The sequence below is a fragment of the Leopardus geoffroyi genome, chromosome A1, assembly GCF_018350155.1.
Source record: "Leopardus geoffroyi isolate Oge1 chromosome A1, O.geoffroyi_Oge1_pat1.0, whole genome shotgun sequence".
In the NCBI taxonomy this organism is placed as follows: domain Eukaryota; kingdom Metazoa; phylum Chordata; class Mammalia; order Carnivora; family Felidae; genus Leopardus; species Leopardus geoffroyi.
Window position 1 is genome coordinate 157,683,969 of NC_059326.1, and position 18,745 is coordinate 157,702,713.

At 36.2% G+C, this 18,745-nt stretch overlaps 1 protein-coding gene across 1 annotated transcript in view; it reads right to left on the bottom strand.

Annotated features, from left to right (window-relative positions):
* The window catches only part of ELL2 (elongation factor for RNA polymerase II 2), a 73,139-nt gene that overhangs the window by 50,458 nt on the left and 3,936 nt on the right, over positions 1-18,745 (bottom strand). Inside the window, exon 2 of the mRNA XM_045498702.1 lies at positions 5,124-5,171. Coding sequence (XP_045354658.1) covers positions 5,124-5,171 — 48 coding nt within the window. The remainder of the gene's footprint in view (positions 1-5,123; positions 5,172-18,745) is intronic.

Here is an 18,745-nt window from a genome sequence, read left to right on the forward strand (position 1 = left end):
TTTATCTCTGCTGCTGTTTCAAACGGATAGTTATCTTTGCTTCCCAGGTATCAAGTACGTTAGAGAAGGGTAGTCTGCAGAAAGCATTTGTAGGTGGGTTGAAATTGCCTACTAATTTCAAATACTGTATAATTTAGTTTTTCAGACCTGATCTCCCCAGCCCCGCAAAGAAAAATAAGCAATTGACAAAGTATTTCTGAATGCTTACAAGAAAATGCAACCCTCTGTTCTTTAGGGTTAATGACTCTACTGCAAGAGTTTTATGGCATTATTCAAGCCTTTAAAGTTAGCAGTTAAATGCTGATTTAATCTTCAGAAGGTCACAGTGCCTTTTGGAAGACATACATTTAAAACTTGTTTGGCTGGCTATTCCTTGTTCATTCCTGGAAACGCATGTGTGACTCACTATTTTACAGGAGACACTACATGGTACTTACAGAAAATATTTTCTATTTTCAGGTCTCCTCTTAAAAATAATTTCTAGGGGCGCCTGGGTGGCTCAGTCAGTTAAGCGTCCGACTTCAGCTCAGGTCATGATCTCACAGTCCGTGAGTTCGAGACCCGCATCAAGCTCTGTGCTGACAGCTCAGAGCCTGGAGCCTGCTTTAGATTCTGTGTCTCCCTCTCAATCTGCCCCTCCCCTGCTCATGCTCTGTCTCTCTTTGTCTCAAAAATAAATAAAAACATTAAAAAAAATAATTTCTAAGTTATGTATGCTAAACTAGCTTCTATTTTCTAAAGCCTCTGGGACTGCTGATTCTGAAGTAACCAATTTTATTAGAAAATTTTGGAACATTCTCACAACAAATACTGAAGTCTGGAATCCTATTTACTGTGACAAAGTTAACATTATTTCTCACTGCCCTGGGGTAGTCATTCCCTGGACATGAGTCCCTGAGGCTGCAGCCAAGTGCACTCTGCAAGGCCACCAAAGGCCCATGGGATGTGGCCATTATTTGCCATTGAAAACCTTGCCATTTCAGTTTTTATCTGAATGATACCACAGATTTACCTTTTTATGTATATGTACATAGATTTTAGTAGGCCCTCAGGAATTTTACATACCTATCACCAGGATGTGGTATTTTGCATTTAATGAAATCTTTGTTTAAAATGCTGATTCATACCAATCAGAAATATACACATAAGCCTTATTTCCGACAGTACCATTTATATAGAAGTTCTGAATGGAAGGTTCTGGGTAAGTCCTACATTATTCTTTCCTGAGTATTAGTGTATATGTGTTTGTCAGACTCTGAGTTCCCTGAGGGCAGAACCCGTGTCTTATACATCCTTGTATCTTTGCACACTAAGCACTTAGCAAAGTACTTGGCACCAGTAAGGACTGAAAGAATGTGCAGTAAATAAGAAATAAATAGCACAACAAACCTTTTAGCACAACCATTGATTAGAAATATGTTTAAAATTAGGTTAGCACATAACTGCATCAGTGACAACTGCCATCACTTAAAATCATGAGTTCAGTTGCTCCCAGTGCCTTTCCTCTCAAAGCTGTACAGTATACTGGGGAGAACTTCCCCTGATGGCGTCAAGACATACACCGTAACTATGCTCTGTCTGTGTTGCGTCTTTAGACAAGAAACTTTCAGCAAACATAAAAATACAGAGTGTAGTTTTTAAAATTTCACTGGAACAAACACTTTTGGAAATTTTTCCCCTGCTATATTTGCAGAATCCAGCTAAAATACAAGATAACTGTATTTCTATATTTCTATAAAAATACAAATGATTTGTATTAAAGCTTACCTGACAATCAGGAGATGGCTTTTGGAAACCAGGTACATTACACCAACACAACTCTCTGAACATTATAACTTAAAACACCTTATTACTATAGCCCATGTGAATCTTTCCTGCTACCTTTTCTGTTCAATTAGAATAATCTATAGAAATTTATAATCCTAATAAACCTTTAGTTATGAGTTTCCTAGGTATCATCAGAACTGTGAGGATAATTGGTTGATCCATACCCTTCAGAATCCACAAGGCATTTTTGGCTGATTTATTCAGCTCCTGATATTTATGAGTTTAGAAATCATATTCAACTGCTCCCATAGATATTTCCTCATCTTTCTGAATCCTGAAAATGCCTTCAATGACCACTCAATTTACTGAGCACCCTCTTCCACTAAGAGAAAGGGATGAGATGGATTGTGAAAGACAAAATTTACATTTTTTTATGATATAAAAGCTGCAGGCCAACTGTGGTGATAAAAATCTAGGTAGTCAATGGTTCTCAGCATTTTCACTCCTTAACAGCATACTGCTATAGTTTGTTTAATGTTCCAGGCTACATTTATTTAGAGGAAAATTCAACCTTACAGAACATGTTCAGGCACAAAAATAAATATGCTTAAAAGTTAACCTGCCAAGACCTAAATTCTGACCTTCTAAAGACATTACTGAGGCAAGAAAAATCCTATAATTAGTTACTAGGAACAGCAATAGCCACGCCGTGCTTGGCATCAGGGAAACGAATTACTCTTAACACTAAATGTTCACTTTTGAAATGATGTTTCAATAGTACTTCAGTTATGTTTCAAATATGCATACATTTGACACTACCATGAGAGTTCATGTCTATTTCCAATCACATATGATGTAAAAAGACTATAAATTTCTTAGATTCGCCAAATCCTTTCTAGGAAAACTTTCAAAGTTTCTGAAACACTGTATTAAAATATAACTAAAATTTCTCATTACGAAAAACTATCTTTTGTGGGAAATCTAAATTTAAACCTTCTTAAAGCCTTCTTAAAAGTTCTAAATATTTTCCACATAGGAAAACTGTAAGCATACTTCCTCAGAGCTTTTAAAGCAATCAGCACAGGCAATGTTAAATTATCATGGCTCTCGAGAATAACAGAGGAGCACTGTACATAAGACCCTCACATTTGTGGCTCTGCGTACTCCCTGTAGGCTGTGCCAACCCACTCTCTCCCCTGTAATGACTCTTTGTTTTTACTAAGTCCCAAAAGGCTGGTGAGAGCTCTGCAAAGAGAAGGGGGGAAGGGTGGATGGAATGCAGCTGCAGGCTCAGAAACAATGCTGAGTCCATATATTTTGTTCCCAGTTAGAATAATAAAAAGGGGGCCACGGGTGGAGGTGGAGGGGTAGAGGAGACAGAAAGCAAAGTAAGCAAGGTAGGGCCAAGTATTCCATTGCCCTCAGTCTACACCCTCCTGCACCAACACCCGACCCAATCCAATAGCCATTCATTTGGATTAAAAAAGCTTATTTGTTAAAATTCAAACACCATTAAGATTTAAACCTATCAGTCATTTACATCTAAGTTATCTTTATCAGTGAACTACACCCAGGCAAGGAATGGAGTAAGGAGAAAGAATGGAGCTAGCAAAGATACACTGTGGAAGCCTGGACACATGAGACAGGAAAGCTTGGGGGAGGCAGGTAGGAGAATTCAGAAAAGGATGTCCAAGTTCTCAAATAAAAACAGCCACTTTTGCAATGGTGCCTGGGGCCTTTTTGGGGGCAACTGGGATGCCAGAAAAAAAAAAAAAATTCTTTCGAAGACTGCTAAAAGCTGCATGTGCCTGAATCAAGAGTTTGGAAGGCTGCACATGTTGGTTCCTCATTATTCAGTCTAACTTGATGCCTCCCTTCTAAGAAAATGTTCTTGCCTTGCACTTCCCTGGCCTTCATGTCCTGATTGGGAAAACAAGGAATTAAGGGAAGAGGCTGATCCCAAACAAGGTAACAGCTGCTAGTGAGGGAAAAGCAGCTCAAATGTTACTCTCTTCTCCCAGGTCCTGCCCTCTCATCTCAGATAACCTTTTATCTGAAAATCCTTGGATCCCTCCAGGGCTCACAGACTCAGGCCTGCCTCTGGAACACCCTTTCAGATATTAGTGATACCATTAAATTTTGTGAGAAAACTTAAGAAGCCTTAAGTAAACAACCAAAACCAATACCTCAAAAATAGAGTCAGCAGGTGCTAAAGACCACCTATGAAGCTATAAAACAAAATTCAGAAGAATGCTAATAATAATTAGGATCCTATTCATGAACACTCAGTTACTAGGCAGAGAAAGAAAAACAAGACTTCATTGTAAAGCTATCATGTAGAAGCAAAGCTCTGACGTCCACACACAAACACCTCCTTGAAGTTAGCATTACTTAGAAGTACTCTTAGCTGGTATTGAATGATATAATTAATCTCTTGACTCTTGAAATGTTTTCAAGTTATAAAGTTTAGAAAGACTGTATTTACATTGAATTTTTGCATTTTGTGACAAACAAAAATTCACAAATGTAGATCTACAATCTATTTATAAATGTAGGAATACGATCTCTCTCCCTCAGCTTGCACTTTTTTTCTATAGCTCTAAAATCCATTTACAGATATTCCAAATCTCGATACTATAGTCAATATATAGACACAAATTCAGAAACACATATTAATTTAAGGGAATGGATGATTGAGTCTTTATTATTAAACATTAATAGTAATAATTTTAAAATAATACTGAACACTCCTGTAAAGTTTATCATCCAACATGAACATAAAATTCATAGATATATTTTATTAGGAGTTTATTATGCTTTTAAATGCAACAAAAAAAAGACACAGTACTTTGCTTATTCTGTGTACTGGAAAAACTCAAATTTCTTTGTACATTTTTTTTCTTAGTATGTATAATCCAAGAAATTAAGTCTACAGATAGCAAAAGTTCACTAATAATAACAATCATGTAATCAGAACTTGCCTGAAATTAATTCCTCTTATGTTTGGTCAATTGTGGTAAAAGAAACAAACAAACAAACAAACAAACAAAGAAAACGTTTCTCATACTGACTCATGTGCTATACTTCGAAACAAGGTAAAAAAAAAATCCTATTATTCATGATTTAGGGGGGAAAAACTACTCTCAATAAGTCTCTGAATTATTTTTTAAATAAATCAAGAAAAGATAATTCAAGTGTATTAAAGGTGTCAGAAATTTACATTTAGTCATAAAGTTCACAAAATATGAGTGATCTTATATTAAGAGGCACAAATGAAAACAAATTTTAAGAGTTTCAATATAATAGTATGTGAGAAGAATATTAGATTTTCTTGCTACATCAGTAAGAGTACTCACCCCTTGGAGCCCTTGGAACTGAATTGAAGGTCGAAAAGGAATTAAATTCTATTAAAAGAAACATAAGAAAAAAACAGGTCAACCTTGGTTATTGTGTCACAGAACTAAATGTTTAAACTTTAAATCTGTGTATCTGGTCAGTGCTGTAGTCTGTGAAAGTATCTTTTCATTATATACTTAGTTTACATATCATCATATTAAAATGCCTTAATGAACAATACCACACACATTGTTGACATTTCTCTGAATCACACAACCACAGGTATATTTTGGCAGTGTAGTCAGGTTTTTTAAATGACTGACACAATTTGGCAAAAAATGATGGCTACACTAACTCAATGTTACATTAAAAAAACGTATCTTGCTTAGTTTCTAAATATGTTTTTAAAAGGGGTAATGAGAGGGAAGAGCTAATTGGAAGAACTTTATAAAACTCTAACAGGATGCTATAAATGTAAAATTGAAGTATTTGATAATGAACTGTGGTTCCCAGGTTCCCACAATTTACCAGAAGTTAGTTTCTACTTGAGGGTCAAACAGATGACCAGTTTTCTCACAAGATTTTCACCAGGAGAATATAATTTCTAGAACAATTTTTTTTTTATGAGCTTTGTCCTCCTCATAACTTTAATATTTTATCATAGAGTTGTGTATTTAGAAGAAATGCAGTAATTGTGAATATCTGCTGTAGTCTCAGGCACGATTTCCTGTATCCAAAGTCACCAGTATGTTTCTCTACCGGAATGCTTTTCTGCACTCCTGTGAGGCTAGTTTTAATTTCCTCCTTGACTCTTTGCAACCCAGAAGCTGTCTTCAGGTCACCACTGGAATTTGAAATTCTCTATCAATGTCATCAGTTCTTCTTGGTCAAACAAATGCTAACTTCTCTCAATTTTCAAATCGCTCACTTCTCTTTTGGAGATCACAACTTCCTTACACTTAGAGACACCAGTCCTCCTGGTTCTTTTATCATGTCTTTCATTTCAAAAGCAGTACTCTTTGCTTTCCGCTTTCTGGATCCACTCTCCCTCCTGGAGGCTCACCTCACCTGTTTGGTCATGACTTTGAATCTCTATTCCTCAATTCTCTTCTCTTCACAGCCTAGTACTTATCACTGCCCAGGAACATTTTGCATTAGAAACTCTTAATAACAGCAACACTGGCAAACTAACTTCCCTTCCCCAGTCCTCCCTCAACCAAAATGGCACCGGTTTCCTACTTTTCTGGCAAGGGTACTTCTATCTTTTTGGGTCTCTGGGTTTGTAACGTTAAATTTAATTTCTAGTCTCTTTTCCCTCACCCCAACCATATTCTATTAGGCCATTATACACTGCTAGAATTACAGAATTCTGAATCATAGATAATACAGTCAAGGCGTATCCCCCACCAGCCCTGCATCCCATTAATAACTAAATTGGCACCAGAACCCAGGACTCAATCCTTTTTTGCCAGGCTCTTTTTCTTCTACTACCTTGTGCTCCACACACATCTGCTATGGGAGATTCAAGAGTATGAGGGCCCATTGCTTCATGCCAGAGTTCGCAATTTAGTTGGGGAACATGTGAGAGAATGATTAAATACTAGGTTAAGTACTACTAAAAATTCTCAAAAAAGGAGAAAAGAATATGGGTTAGAAGAAATACTAGAAAAGACAAAGAGCTTATGGAAAAGATGAATCTTAGTAGCAATTTTGAAAAAAACAAATTCAAGGAAAGGGAGTATCCTCAACAAAAAAGCAAGGACACAGGAATGGATATTGTGTGAGCAAAGGGCAGGTCTCTGTGTGTATACAGAGTTCTTTCACACTTGAAATACAATACAAAGGATGAGAATTGGACCTGCCTAATCTTTCCTTGACCTCAAAATTTGTCTTCAGTTTTAGCTTCTATACACTACAGAATAAATAGGACAGTAATTTAAATTTCAGATCTCAGGATTTCAAAAGGTTTATCACCCTGTGAAATAACCCTGCCCTAATCTCCTCTATTACTCCCTCAGGGATGGTCTTTAAGTCTTGCCTTTGACAAGATAAACAATTGGAGGGGCTTCTAATTTTTGGAATAACAAAGTGAGTTGCTGAAAGAAGTGTTTCAGGGAAAGCAGCTCTTTCCGTCATGTGTAAGAAAGAGGGAGAGAGATGGATTGAGGTTAGGGAAAAAGATTAGACATCAGTTCCAGGGGATGCTTTATTTAGAAATACTCTGGTGATAAAGGCCTAAATTAGTATGACTTCATCCACAGCAAACGAGATGGTGGAATGAGCAGACTTTCCCAAGGAAGAATGATAAAATGTGCTGAAAGCTTGAATATCAGGCACCAAAGGAAAATGAAGCAAAAGTGGCTTCAGGGCTCTGAATAATCATCTCTGGCCAGTCAGTCCCAAATTCCCTCATATTAGGCTCTTAGTCTCTGCTTTGAAAACCGCTGGACTGTTTCAGGTCCCTACCACTGAACACCTAGATAAAGGCCTTCCTTCAATTCCTTCCAAATGCTGCCCATCATTCAAAGAACTAGCAGAAGCTCTCTGGGATACCATCTCAGCGTAGCACACAGGCTGCAGTGGGTTCCTTCTCAGTGGGCTCTATCAAAGCAAAGCAAACTCCTCCACTTGGAAAACAGCCTTTCCATCTACAGGACCAACCAGTTTCATCTTCCACTTCCTCTCAACTGTGCCTCAGCCACTTTTCTCTTTCTTTTTCTTTTTTAAGATTTTATTTTTAAGTAATCTCTATACCCAACATGGGGCTCAAACTTACAACCAGGAGAGCAAGAGTCACATGCTCCACTGGGCACGCCAGCCAGGCACCTCTTCCCCTCTATTGTTATCTTCTTCCTTTCCTTCCAGATGGCATGCCTTCCCAAACACTGTTTTGTCAATCCATAGTAATAACGTATTTAACATTCAAGTTTCAGCCAGGCCTTCCTTTGGATAAATCAGGAATCAAAGACTCAAATGTATTTAAGGACCCAAGGCAGATAAATGTGGAAGAGACAATGTCATGCAACAAGGAGTGGCAAGTACCGGGAGAATAAATACCCATCTCAGAAAGGATTCAAATTTTAAAATGTTAAACCTTTCCCATTCAAACCAAACACTGATGCCACCATTTTGCTAACTCTGAAATATGCCCACTTTGAGCTAACTCTCATATACTGTTGTTTTTCCAGATGCCTGTGCCTAGTAGGGTTCCAAAACATTGGGGGGTGTATTATTTTCATAGGCTGCTTTACTCCTGGTTGTTATGATACAGAGGAGTCTAACACATATTTAACTTATATGTATTTACATTATGCTCAGCTAAAAAAAAAAAATCTATTGTAAAATCATTTTGGCCATGTTCCTTTTATACTACTTTATAGCAGTATACTACTATACAGATATATTTTACAGGTTACTATTCATGATTATATAGACAATACAATCACACTTTACATCCATTTGGGAACTTTCAAGAGTAATTTTGACTTTAACCAGTTTTTGTTTCAGGACTTGAATTTAGAACCTAACCTCCTGACATACTTACAGTTGTATCTGTATTGCATGATTCCTCAACAGAAATGATAACTTTCGTTTAGTTTTGTAATGCATTGGGAAATTTTTATAACCATTGTCTCAAGTGAGCCTCCTAAAATCAGCCGTGGGTGGTAAGAAAATATCATTGTTACCCATTTCAGAGGGAGATAAATGAGTCTCTAACAGGTAAAGGGCATTACCCATGGACACCAACCTAGTGATTAGCAAAACTGGACTTCAAAGCCAGTCCTCTGAATCCTAAATACAGAACACTTTCCTTTCCTTCTCTTGTCTCTGTTAACAGGTTACCTTCCAGTGCTGAGTATCTAAAAATTCTTAAATGCTCATTCAGTTCTGGCATTTTGTTTCCAAGGAAAATGAATTTCATAAAATCATTAAAATTTCCAAACTTCAGTTTCTTTTTTTTTTTTTTTTTAATGTTTATTTATTTTTGAGAGAGAGAGCATGAGCAGGGGGAGGGGCAGAGAGAGAGGGAGACACAGAATCCGAAGCAGGCTCTGAGCTGTCAGCACAGGGCCCAACCATGGGGCTCGAACTCACAAACTGCGAGATCATGACCTGAGCCGAAGTCGGACGCTCAACTGACTGAGCCACTCAGGTACCCCCAGACTTCAGTTTCTGAATAAAAACTAACCGATAATATTTTTTTTTGCCATAAGGAACATGTATAATAAAGGAACATATATAAATATGTGTTATCATTTTTCATTTAAAAAGTAATAAAACCCTCATCTATGGGGTAGTTATGGGTGCTTATCCAAACAGGACAAACTAAGATCACTGTTACTGAAAAATTCATTTAAGATTATCCAACAACCCAGAGGAGAAAAATACATAAAAGAAAGGCCAATGCATTATTGATTTTAATCCTGATTTTAGACAAGAAGATGCTACTAAGTTACCAGATGTCACTAGCTCTTGAATGCTTTGAAAATGCAACAAGAGGAGATAGTTAGAACTTTATACCACTTATTATGTATGCATCTGACCACTTGTGTTAATGGGATAGCTACCAGGAATAAATTCTAAAATTCAATACCATTATAAGTAAAAGTCTCATGCATGTTAGTTTTTCTAAGTGTTCTTCAGCCTAAGTTTAATTGCACAAACATGACCTCAATTCTGTTTTAAAAGATAAAGCAATTACAGGTGATAAGGCATGTTTTAAAATAAATGTTTAACTTACTAAGTACATTCCCATTACAAATGAGTTTCAATAAGGGCTTCAACTTTTGATTTTTAGCTTTTATTAGATATATACACCAAGTAGCTCATTTGAAAATCAAGTAACTCTAGAGTTTAATTGAATAGTGGTTGAGCTATAAGTAAGAAAGTGATCTGGTATCTACACCCAGTCAAGAAACAACATAGACTGAAACTGGCTAGGGAAACTCCTTTAGACAAATGGTTCAACAATCTCATAAAGGTGGTGTTTTGTAGTCAAAAGGTTTTGTTAAACTCGTAGTTGTTTCACTGTTTTTACAGCCCCTTGAATTAATCTTCTGTACTTCATAGGAAATGTAGGACGTTCTTAAGCATAGACTAGAGTGTAGGCAACACTAAAATGCTCAGAAGTTTGGTTATACTCTTGACATCTGCCCATTACAAGCCAATTCTAGTGAAACTAAAACTTCTCTATGACCAAAGAAATCTATGCCCATTTATATCCAGAAACTATTCCTCAGAATATATCAGGACTATAACAGTAATATGTAATTTCCTAAGTAATTTTATTAAGGAACCTTAATTTGCTGCATAATATTCATTTCTGACATGATACTTAGAGGGTGGGAGAGAAGGAATAAAGCTAAGGTTTTTTGGAGTTGCATAAAACAAAGTTTTTTATCCTATAAAAGTTGTTATAACTATCTCTTCATTTTTTATATATTGCTTATTGACATAGACAAACTAAATCTATGGTTACTTTTACTCTATCAACCACTGTTGGTTTTGTGAATATGCAAACATAACAAATAGCATAGAAAAGTACAAAGAAAAACAAGTATATAGAAAAAAAAGTACATAGAAAAACAAAGGCCTAGAAAAGAGTGATTTCTCTAAGAAACACATTATAGAGACCTAACTCTGTTCCTGTGGGTTAGATGTCTACTTGAAGCATCTCCAGCTTTCTTTCTGAACCCATTGTGGGTCTCTGACTTAACTGAAAATTAACTTCAACTTTTTAGCAATCAACAGACATTTATTAAATACTTGGTATTTATCTGAGTGCCTAAGCTGCATTATAAGTCATGATAAAGATAGTGCAAAAAGATTCAAAAGTCAAATGTAATTTCGGAACTTTGCCCAAACCAGAAAACTTTCTAGAAATGGTGTCAAGTGATTATTTTAAGTGGAATTGCTTATAGCTACTTAGTTACTGTTTATTGAGTGCTTAAAATGTGTCAGTCACTATAATCATTTTTACTATCATCATCAGGAATTCTAAGAATACTTTTGTGGGGTAGATACTATTATTTCCAATTCTCAGTTAAGTCCTATGAATTACCAAAGGTTACATAGCTAGTGAGTGGCCTGGGACTCAAATACTGGCCAGTCTCAATTTAAGAAATGTGCTCTTACCTACCACTTTATACAGTAGCCTCTCTTGCCACTTCTTAACAATGGTTACATAAAATGTGAAACATCTAAAAGTTAGAAAATTAAGAATTGATAATAACTGATAAGCATTGATAGATTTTTAGTTTTGTACTACAGCTTAAGGAAAATACCAAGTACTTGAATTTGTTGTCACTTATGCAAGTAAATAAGAAAATGCATTTGTGATTTTTCCTGGGAAACAATTTATATAAAAGATGATTTTTCTTTCCTAAAAGAGGTACTACACCATTTTAAGAACTTGTTTGTTTTTTTTTTTTTTCATTTAGAAAGTCATTTTATTCTGTTCTTTAAAACATCACCTTACAGAGAAACCAAAGATTCTAATAATTATATTTTAACCACTGTAATTAAAAAAAATATATATCTACATAGGGACAGAAGAAGAAGAAGAAAGAAAACTGGAGCTAAAGCAGGAAACAGTGCAGGAAATCAAACACTTGACCCTGAAGAAATCCAATATAGTTAGCGCTTGTCAAAAGCTGGTAATGTTTAGAAAGATACCATGAATGTAAAATTTACTGATAATCCAAAGCTACCTTAAATAAACATTATCTCTTTCTTTGCCCCCAATATTTTATTAGATGCCAAAAAAGAGTCACCAGGCTTCACAAAATCTAGTATTTTTCTTGGTGAGTCAATCCAACCTAACACATATGAGAAACTTCTCTGCAGATCTGGAAGAACAAGATTAAAGTGCATGTGCAATAAAGAATAATTTATTTCTGGTCATTATAGCATTGAAAAGAATGAAATATAAAAGGATTGTCAAAACAGTAATGAGAAGAGGTCAAAACCTAAACTAGTGAACACAATCCTTGTTTTTAAAGATAGCTTCTGGAAAACTGTAGTTATCTGGTGTAGGCCAAATTAAAAATATATATCTTATATTTTACTATTTCAAACAGTTATTAAAGAAACATAGAAGGCAAATCTAAACTGAAGAACCAGTTAAAAAGTTAGTTACTGTAACCAGCCTTTAAAACACCAATACTTGAAGCATAATATCCCATTATCTTTTTCCAAGAAAGTCTGATGTAGGCTTTGTGATTATATAAAAAGCTTACGTGTCAAATCTGACTATAAATGCAACTGAAGATTTCTTCCTTGGGATCATGATCTCTAGAACATTAAGTCTAAGCAGAAGCAATAAAATAAACTTGGGAGGGAAGACTGAGATTATTTTTAAAGTACTAGAAATTTATAAAATAAACCATCCAAAACATCCAAATAAAACATCCAAAACAAAGGGAGCCCTAAGAAGGCTTGAAACCGGAAACTACATTTTCATATTTAATGTTTTTTTTTTTTTTTTTTTTTTTTTGAGAGGATGAGTAAGTGGGAGAGGGCCAGGAGAGAGAGGGAGAGGGAGAGGGAATATTTTCAGAAAGCTCCACTCCACCCCCAGCACAGAGCCTGGATCTCACAACTATGAGATCATGACCTGGGACAAAATCAAGAGAATCAAGAGTTGGACGCTTAACCAAGCCACCCAGGTGCACGCATACTTAATGTTCTAAAAAGATCACTCTGGCTGCTGTGTGTAGGATGGACTATGGGGGTAAGAATGGATACTTGGGGGCTGGTTGGAAGTCCATGGTGTTGGTCCTAAGAGAGCACGGTGGCTGAGACTAGAGTAGTGGTGAAGGATGGGGTTAAATTTTGAAAGTTTGGAGATTTATAGGACTTGTTGATGAATCAAATAAGCCCAGAAATGAGAAGAGAAATCAAGGATTATTAGTTGATTACTAGGCAACTGGTGACAGGTGCTGCCACTTACTGACATGGGGAACACTTCTGAAGATGTAGGTTTGAGGAGTGAAAGCAACAACTGTGTTTGGATTTGTTAAATTTGAGATGTCTCTTAAACTTTGATAAGGAGATGAGGTGCCTGGAGTTGGAGGAAGGTCAGAGCTGGAGATAAATATTTGGAAGTCATTAACATATGGATGACATTTAAATCTATAGGACTAGATGAGGTCACCTATAGAGAATGAATAGATAAAGAGGAGGAAGCTGGGATCTCCAACATTCAAAGACCAAACAGGGGATGGCCAGCTGAGACTAAGAATGGGCAGGGCGGTAAATCAGTTTCATAACAGGAAGGAGTGGTTAACAGGATGGAATGCTGCTGAGGTCAGGTAAGGGAAGAACAGAGAGATGTCCACTGATCTGAGCAACAAGGGACCTAGTCAGGTGTAATCTTACAGGTGTGGTGGAGACAACCCAAAGTGATGGGAGGTAAAGGAGCAGACACTGCTTTTCAGATACATCCTTAAACATCATCCTTCTCTCTTTAGGTGTCCCCTCGAACACAGACTTTATTGCAGTTATTTTTTCACATGTCTGTCTGTTTCTACTAAAGCACAAGCATTTTCTTGAAGGCAAGGACCATCAAGGACTTAATTGGCTTTATATCCTCACTGTGTAGCTGTGTGCCTGGCACATGTCTTAAAATTTAAAGTGTTTGCTAAATGAATAAAAAAAAAATTGGTAATTATAATTCTGACTCCTATCTCTTAATCTTTTATTAAAAAAAACTTAAGACACTCAACTAAGTTTCTACTATATGGATGTGTTTTCTGTTTCTCTGAGACATCATGGTTTCTGATAATGGAAACCAAAAACAATGATACTAAGTACAAGTTATTTTAAAATAGGCTAACACTTGGGGGTGCCTGGGTGGCTCAGTGGGTTGAGCTTCCGACTTTGGCTCAAGTCATGATCTCATGGTTTGTGAGTTCGAGCCCCAATCTGGCTCTGTGCTGACAGCTCAGAGCCTGGAGCCTGCTTTGGATTCTGTGTCTCCCTCTCTCTCTGCCCCTCCCCTGCTTGTACTCTGTATCTCTCTCTCTCAAAAACAAAAATAAACATTAAAAAAGTTTTTTTAAATATGCTAACACTTAACTTTCCAGATAAGCCTATCTAGATCCTGAAGTATCTCAGTGAATCTTATCAAAAGTTTAAGCCTGGTTTCCACCTTTGAATAAGCTCACTGTTAAGGGGAAACGTCCTCTAGACAAGATTACCTCCATGAACCATGAACTAAGCACCCATACCTAATCCATTACAATGTGTAGGTATAAGGAAAGCTTTATGTAGTATGGATTATTTTTTGTTTTGTTTTTCCACAATGACAACAACAACAGAAAAGAAGAGCATCAAAGCACCAAAACAGAAATGGAGACAATCTGGAAGAAGTGAAGACACTGACTCAAGGCCTTCAGAATCATTTCAAAATGATGATTGAAAAGTAAATCCAGGTACTTTATACACAGTTTCTTAATGTTTCAATAATCACTAAGGACAGAAACCAGAGAAGGTCTGATCTTCAGGTTATAATCAAATTCTATTTTCATATTATCTGTGCTTGATAATTGTCTAAGTGCAATGAATAGAGAAGGTTATTAAATAAAGGAAATGCAAACAAAATATAAATACAAAATTATAAACAAAAAATCCCTTCTCAAAACCAAAATTTCTTCCAATTAATACTTTCACCTTCCTCCCGAATATCACTAATCCTATTGTCATCCAAATTTCCATTCAAATGTCAGAGTCAAATGTTTATAGGAGACATATAAACAATATGGCATTGTTCTAGTCTAGCCTCACACCCCCAAATATACTTCTCAAATATAAAACACCTAATCAAATCTAAGCCTCTTGGTCAACAAACAAGAGACTGAATGAATGTTCACTAAAATGGTACTCATCATATTTATGGCCCCTGTGCCCAACCCACTCTCCCAACTGCTTCTGATTTCTCCTTTTTCTACTAAGAATACCTCTGGTGATGATGGCTAGAAATCTCAATTCAATCCTATTTCTTTAAAATATGTTAAAAGTCTATAGATTCAATTCATCTCTAATGTCTCCCACAAGCATCCTACTTTAGACTCCAATCATCTCTCGCCTGGACCACATAATTTCTCCTAATTTGTCTATTTCCTTCCTGATTCATTTTATATTCATCATGTAACACTGAGGACAGAATAATCCTAAAACACACCTTCAAAACACTTTAGATTTCGACTCAGTGTCTCGTTAGTGTTGACAGAATAAAATTTAACCTGCTCCAATCTCCCTTTCCTCTCTTAAATCCAACTATATTTTTCTCCTATATTAACTTCGGGTTAAGTGGAACACAGTATTCCTTGGGACTCTCACACCCTACCCTAGCTTTTCTACTGCTGTCCTTTCTTTGCCTGTGTCATTCCCTCTGCTAGAGATATGGTCCCCCATCTAGTCCCTGCCTTGCTAAAATCCTTTAAGACCTGAGGATGTTTTTTAGACCAATAATATGTAAGATCATCAATAAGAAAAACTTAGGCCATTTGTCTAACAATCTGGTTACTATATAACTGGTAGTCAAATGCTCTGACTGTAGAGTTCAATTCAAGGTGCTTAATAGGACTCATGAATCTTTAAGGAGCATATAGCCTAATTAGTAAGATTCTCTCTTTTTATGTCCTATATTAAACTGCCAGCCATGGAAATGCTAGTTTGGCCTTTGCTGGCAAAGTATTGTGGAGGCTCTTAAACCAGTTTTTCCTACAGGTTTCACATGGCTCTCAAGGGCCATAATGCCATGACAGAAATTATAGATGGGTAGATAAATTGGAAGGAAGGGAGGGAGCAAAAGAAAAGAAAGAGCAACTCTCCTTGGTAAATTTGACCTGAGTTATATCTTTTTTTTTCAGCTTCAACTTGGCTGTGGAGATACAGCCATTAATTTACTATATTGTACTCCAGACCTGCTTTTCTACATTTTTGCATTAAGTCATGGAAAATGTAGTATGGATCTGAGGTAAGCAAGAGAGTCAAATGTGGGGTTATATACACACTGTTTTCTTTATTCTAAAACTTAGTTGATTGTAAATGCAGAAATGCCCATATCATCACATTTTAGGAACATCTTCTCAAATACTCTAAATACATTTGGCCCAAGTGGGCAAATACATTGACTGGACACCAGTGCCAGGCTCCTGAGCCTCTCTGTGGTCACTGCAAATTGTTAAAAATGACCTAGCATGGGTTAGGCTGAAATTCTAATTTTCCTGATTTAATCACAAATTACCTAGTAAGCATTATGAGCATAGCTTTCATAGTTTTTTTAGAAGTGCAAATGGAACAAATGGAAAGGCTGGATCTGGTGATTGTCTTCCATAAGCTTTCCTGTAAATCATTCCAAGAATTCTACACCCCTTTCCTTTTAAACTCTTTTCTTGAACATGTTCCAATCCTTCACATATGTTCTTTCTTTCTCCTCCCAATTCTGGTGCCAAAGTTCCCTGTCTATCATTTTAGGCAATCTGGCTACTGCTTTCCACAGGGAAGAGCACCCTTCTTTGCACTGAGTACCTGATCATTTGAATAAATGTTTTACACACCGGAACATGAGGTACAAATTTGACTTTACTGGATAAAAAGCACTTTAAAATCAAGTTTATCCTGAAGATGGGTCTAAGTTAAAAGTAAGATTAACTTTTTTTTTTAAGAGAGCGCGCACGCGCGCGTGTGGGGGTGGGGTGGGGGGTGGGGGGGAAGTACAGAGAGAGAGGGAGACACAGAATCTAAATCAGGCTCCAGTCTCTGAGCTATCAGCACAGAGCCAGATGCTGGCTCAAACTCACGAACTGTGAGATCCTGACCTGAGCAGAAGTTGGAAGCTTAGCCAACTGAGCCACCCAGCCCTTAACTTTTTTTTTTAAGGTTTTCTTTTTCTTCTTCTTTTTTTTTTTTTTTTTTTTGAGAGAGACAAGAGTGTGAGTAGGGGAGGGGCAAGGAGAGAGGCAGACACAGAATGTAAAGCAGGCTCCAAGCTGTGAGCTGTCAGAGCCCAATGAGGGACTGGAAACTCAGAAACTGTGAGATCATGACTTGAACTGAAGTCGGACGCTTAATTTACTGAGCCACCCAGGTGTCCAGATTAACGTCTTAAAATAAAATCTGGCTACACATAAAAGTGCAAGAAGAGGAATCTGATAATGCAAACCTCTTTGTTTTAGTTAATAAACATGTCCAATGGCAGTGGCAGTTTGTGCTGGCAGTTCTGGATGCTTGAGCAGTGCTTTAAGAACAGCGTCTTCTATATTTATAAGGAAGATTACTGAATACATACACACATACTCAAAACTGTTTGAGGACAGGATGAAAAATGAATAAGGAAGAAGGTATGAGTTTTTTCTGTGCCTTAAATCACAATGAATCAAATGCTAAAAATTTCACCTGGTAGAAAGATAGGCTAGGAGAGAAAATCACCTACCTCATGACCTATAGAATTAGTGATTTTAAAAGATCAAGTAATGCTTGATCTAAAGGAAGCAATTGTGAAGGACAGTAACTTTGGAGATTTGAATTAGACTTTATGCTTTGACTGGCAATAATAATATCTGGTAATACTGAGAGAGACTGAGTTCCTCATGCAAAATTAAATGTAAGTGTATTTGTACACATTTTCAAAACACTATCATTTTCCTAGAAGACACTTACCAAAGAAGGAAAATTCTTTTAAAGCCAATAATTAGAGTTGACAAGAGACTGTGCTAACAGAATCCTTCTCAAACACTTCTGCTTTCTTATCTTTAAGCACAAAGCATGAAGAACCCTTGCCCCCAAAAACATCTATGCAAGACTTTTTATGTAATAGTTAGGTAAACATGATGATATTATTTGAGCCACCATCTTTGAAATTTTGAATAAACATTTTTAAAAAATAAACTGACAGGCTCAGCAATGACAGAATCTGATAAGAATATTTTGATAAGATTTTTGTTACTATAAATGTCAGCATATGACAGCTACACATTACTGAATTAGATAAAATATATTTAAAATTTGGGATTTTAATTCTAAATGCAGTTTTAGGATACATTTTGGAGAAATATGTAATTACAATAATATATGTCCACTTAAAATATGTAGTGCTTACACAAACCATGTAATCAGAAACATCAATTTAGAATGATTATAAAGTGGTAATATGTGACTTTATTTAGTAACTTTCCTCTCACTTAAAACAATCTACAGTTAAAAAAAAGTACCTTTGCAATATATACTAGATATCTGTATTAGTATGCCTAAATTTTCTTTCTTTTTAACATTTTTAAATAAACAATCATTTCGAAACTGTTTCACACTTAGTGGAAAACAACTTCTAGGAGATATTTACTCCAACTAAAACTCCCATCGCTAGATTCAGTGTCTCTCTCCCCGACTCCAGTCCCTATTTTGAAAGATTCTCAAGTTAGCATTTTTCATTTCTCTAAAAATAGAAAACTTGAGTAATGATAGTCAATTACATTTGATTGTCTTTTGAAACAGTGAGGAATTGTTCCCAATCGAAGACTGTTTGCATGCACCCTAACAATTTCGTATACTTATCCAATTCAATTATATCTAAAGAACTTCTGTATTCTGCTTAAATCATAGTTTACTAAAATCCATGAATTTACTTCCCTGAAGTCTT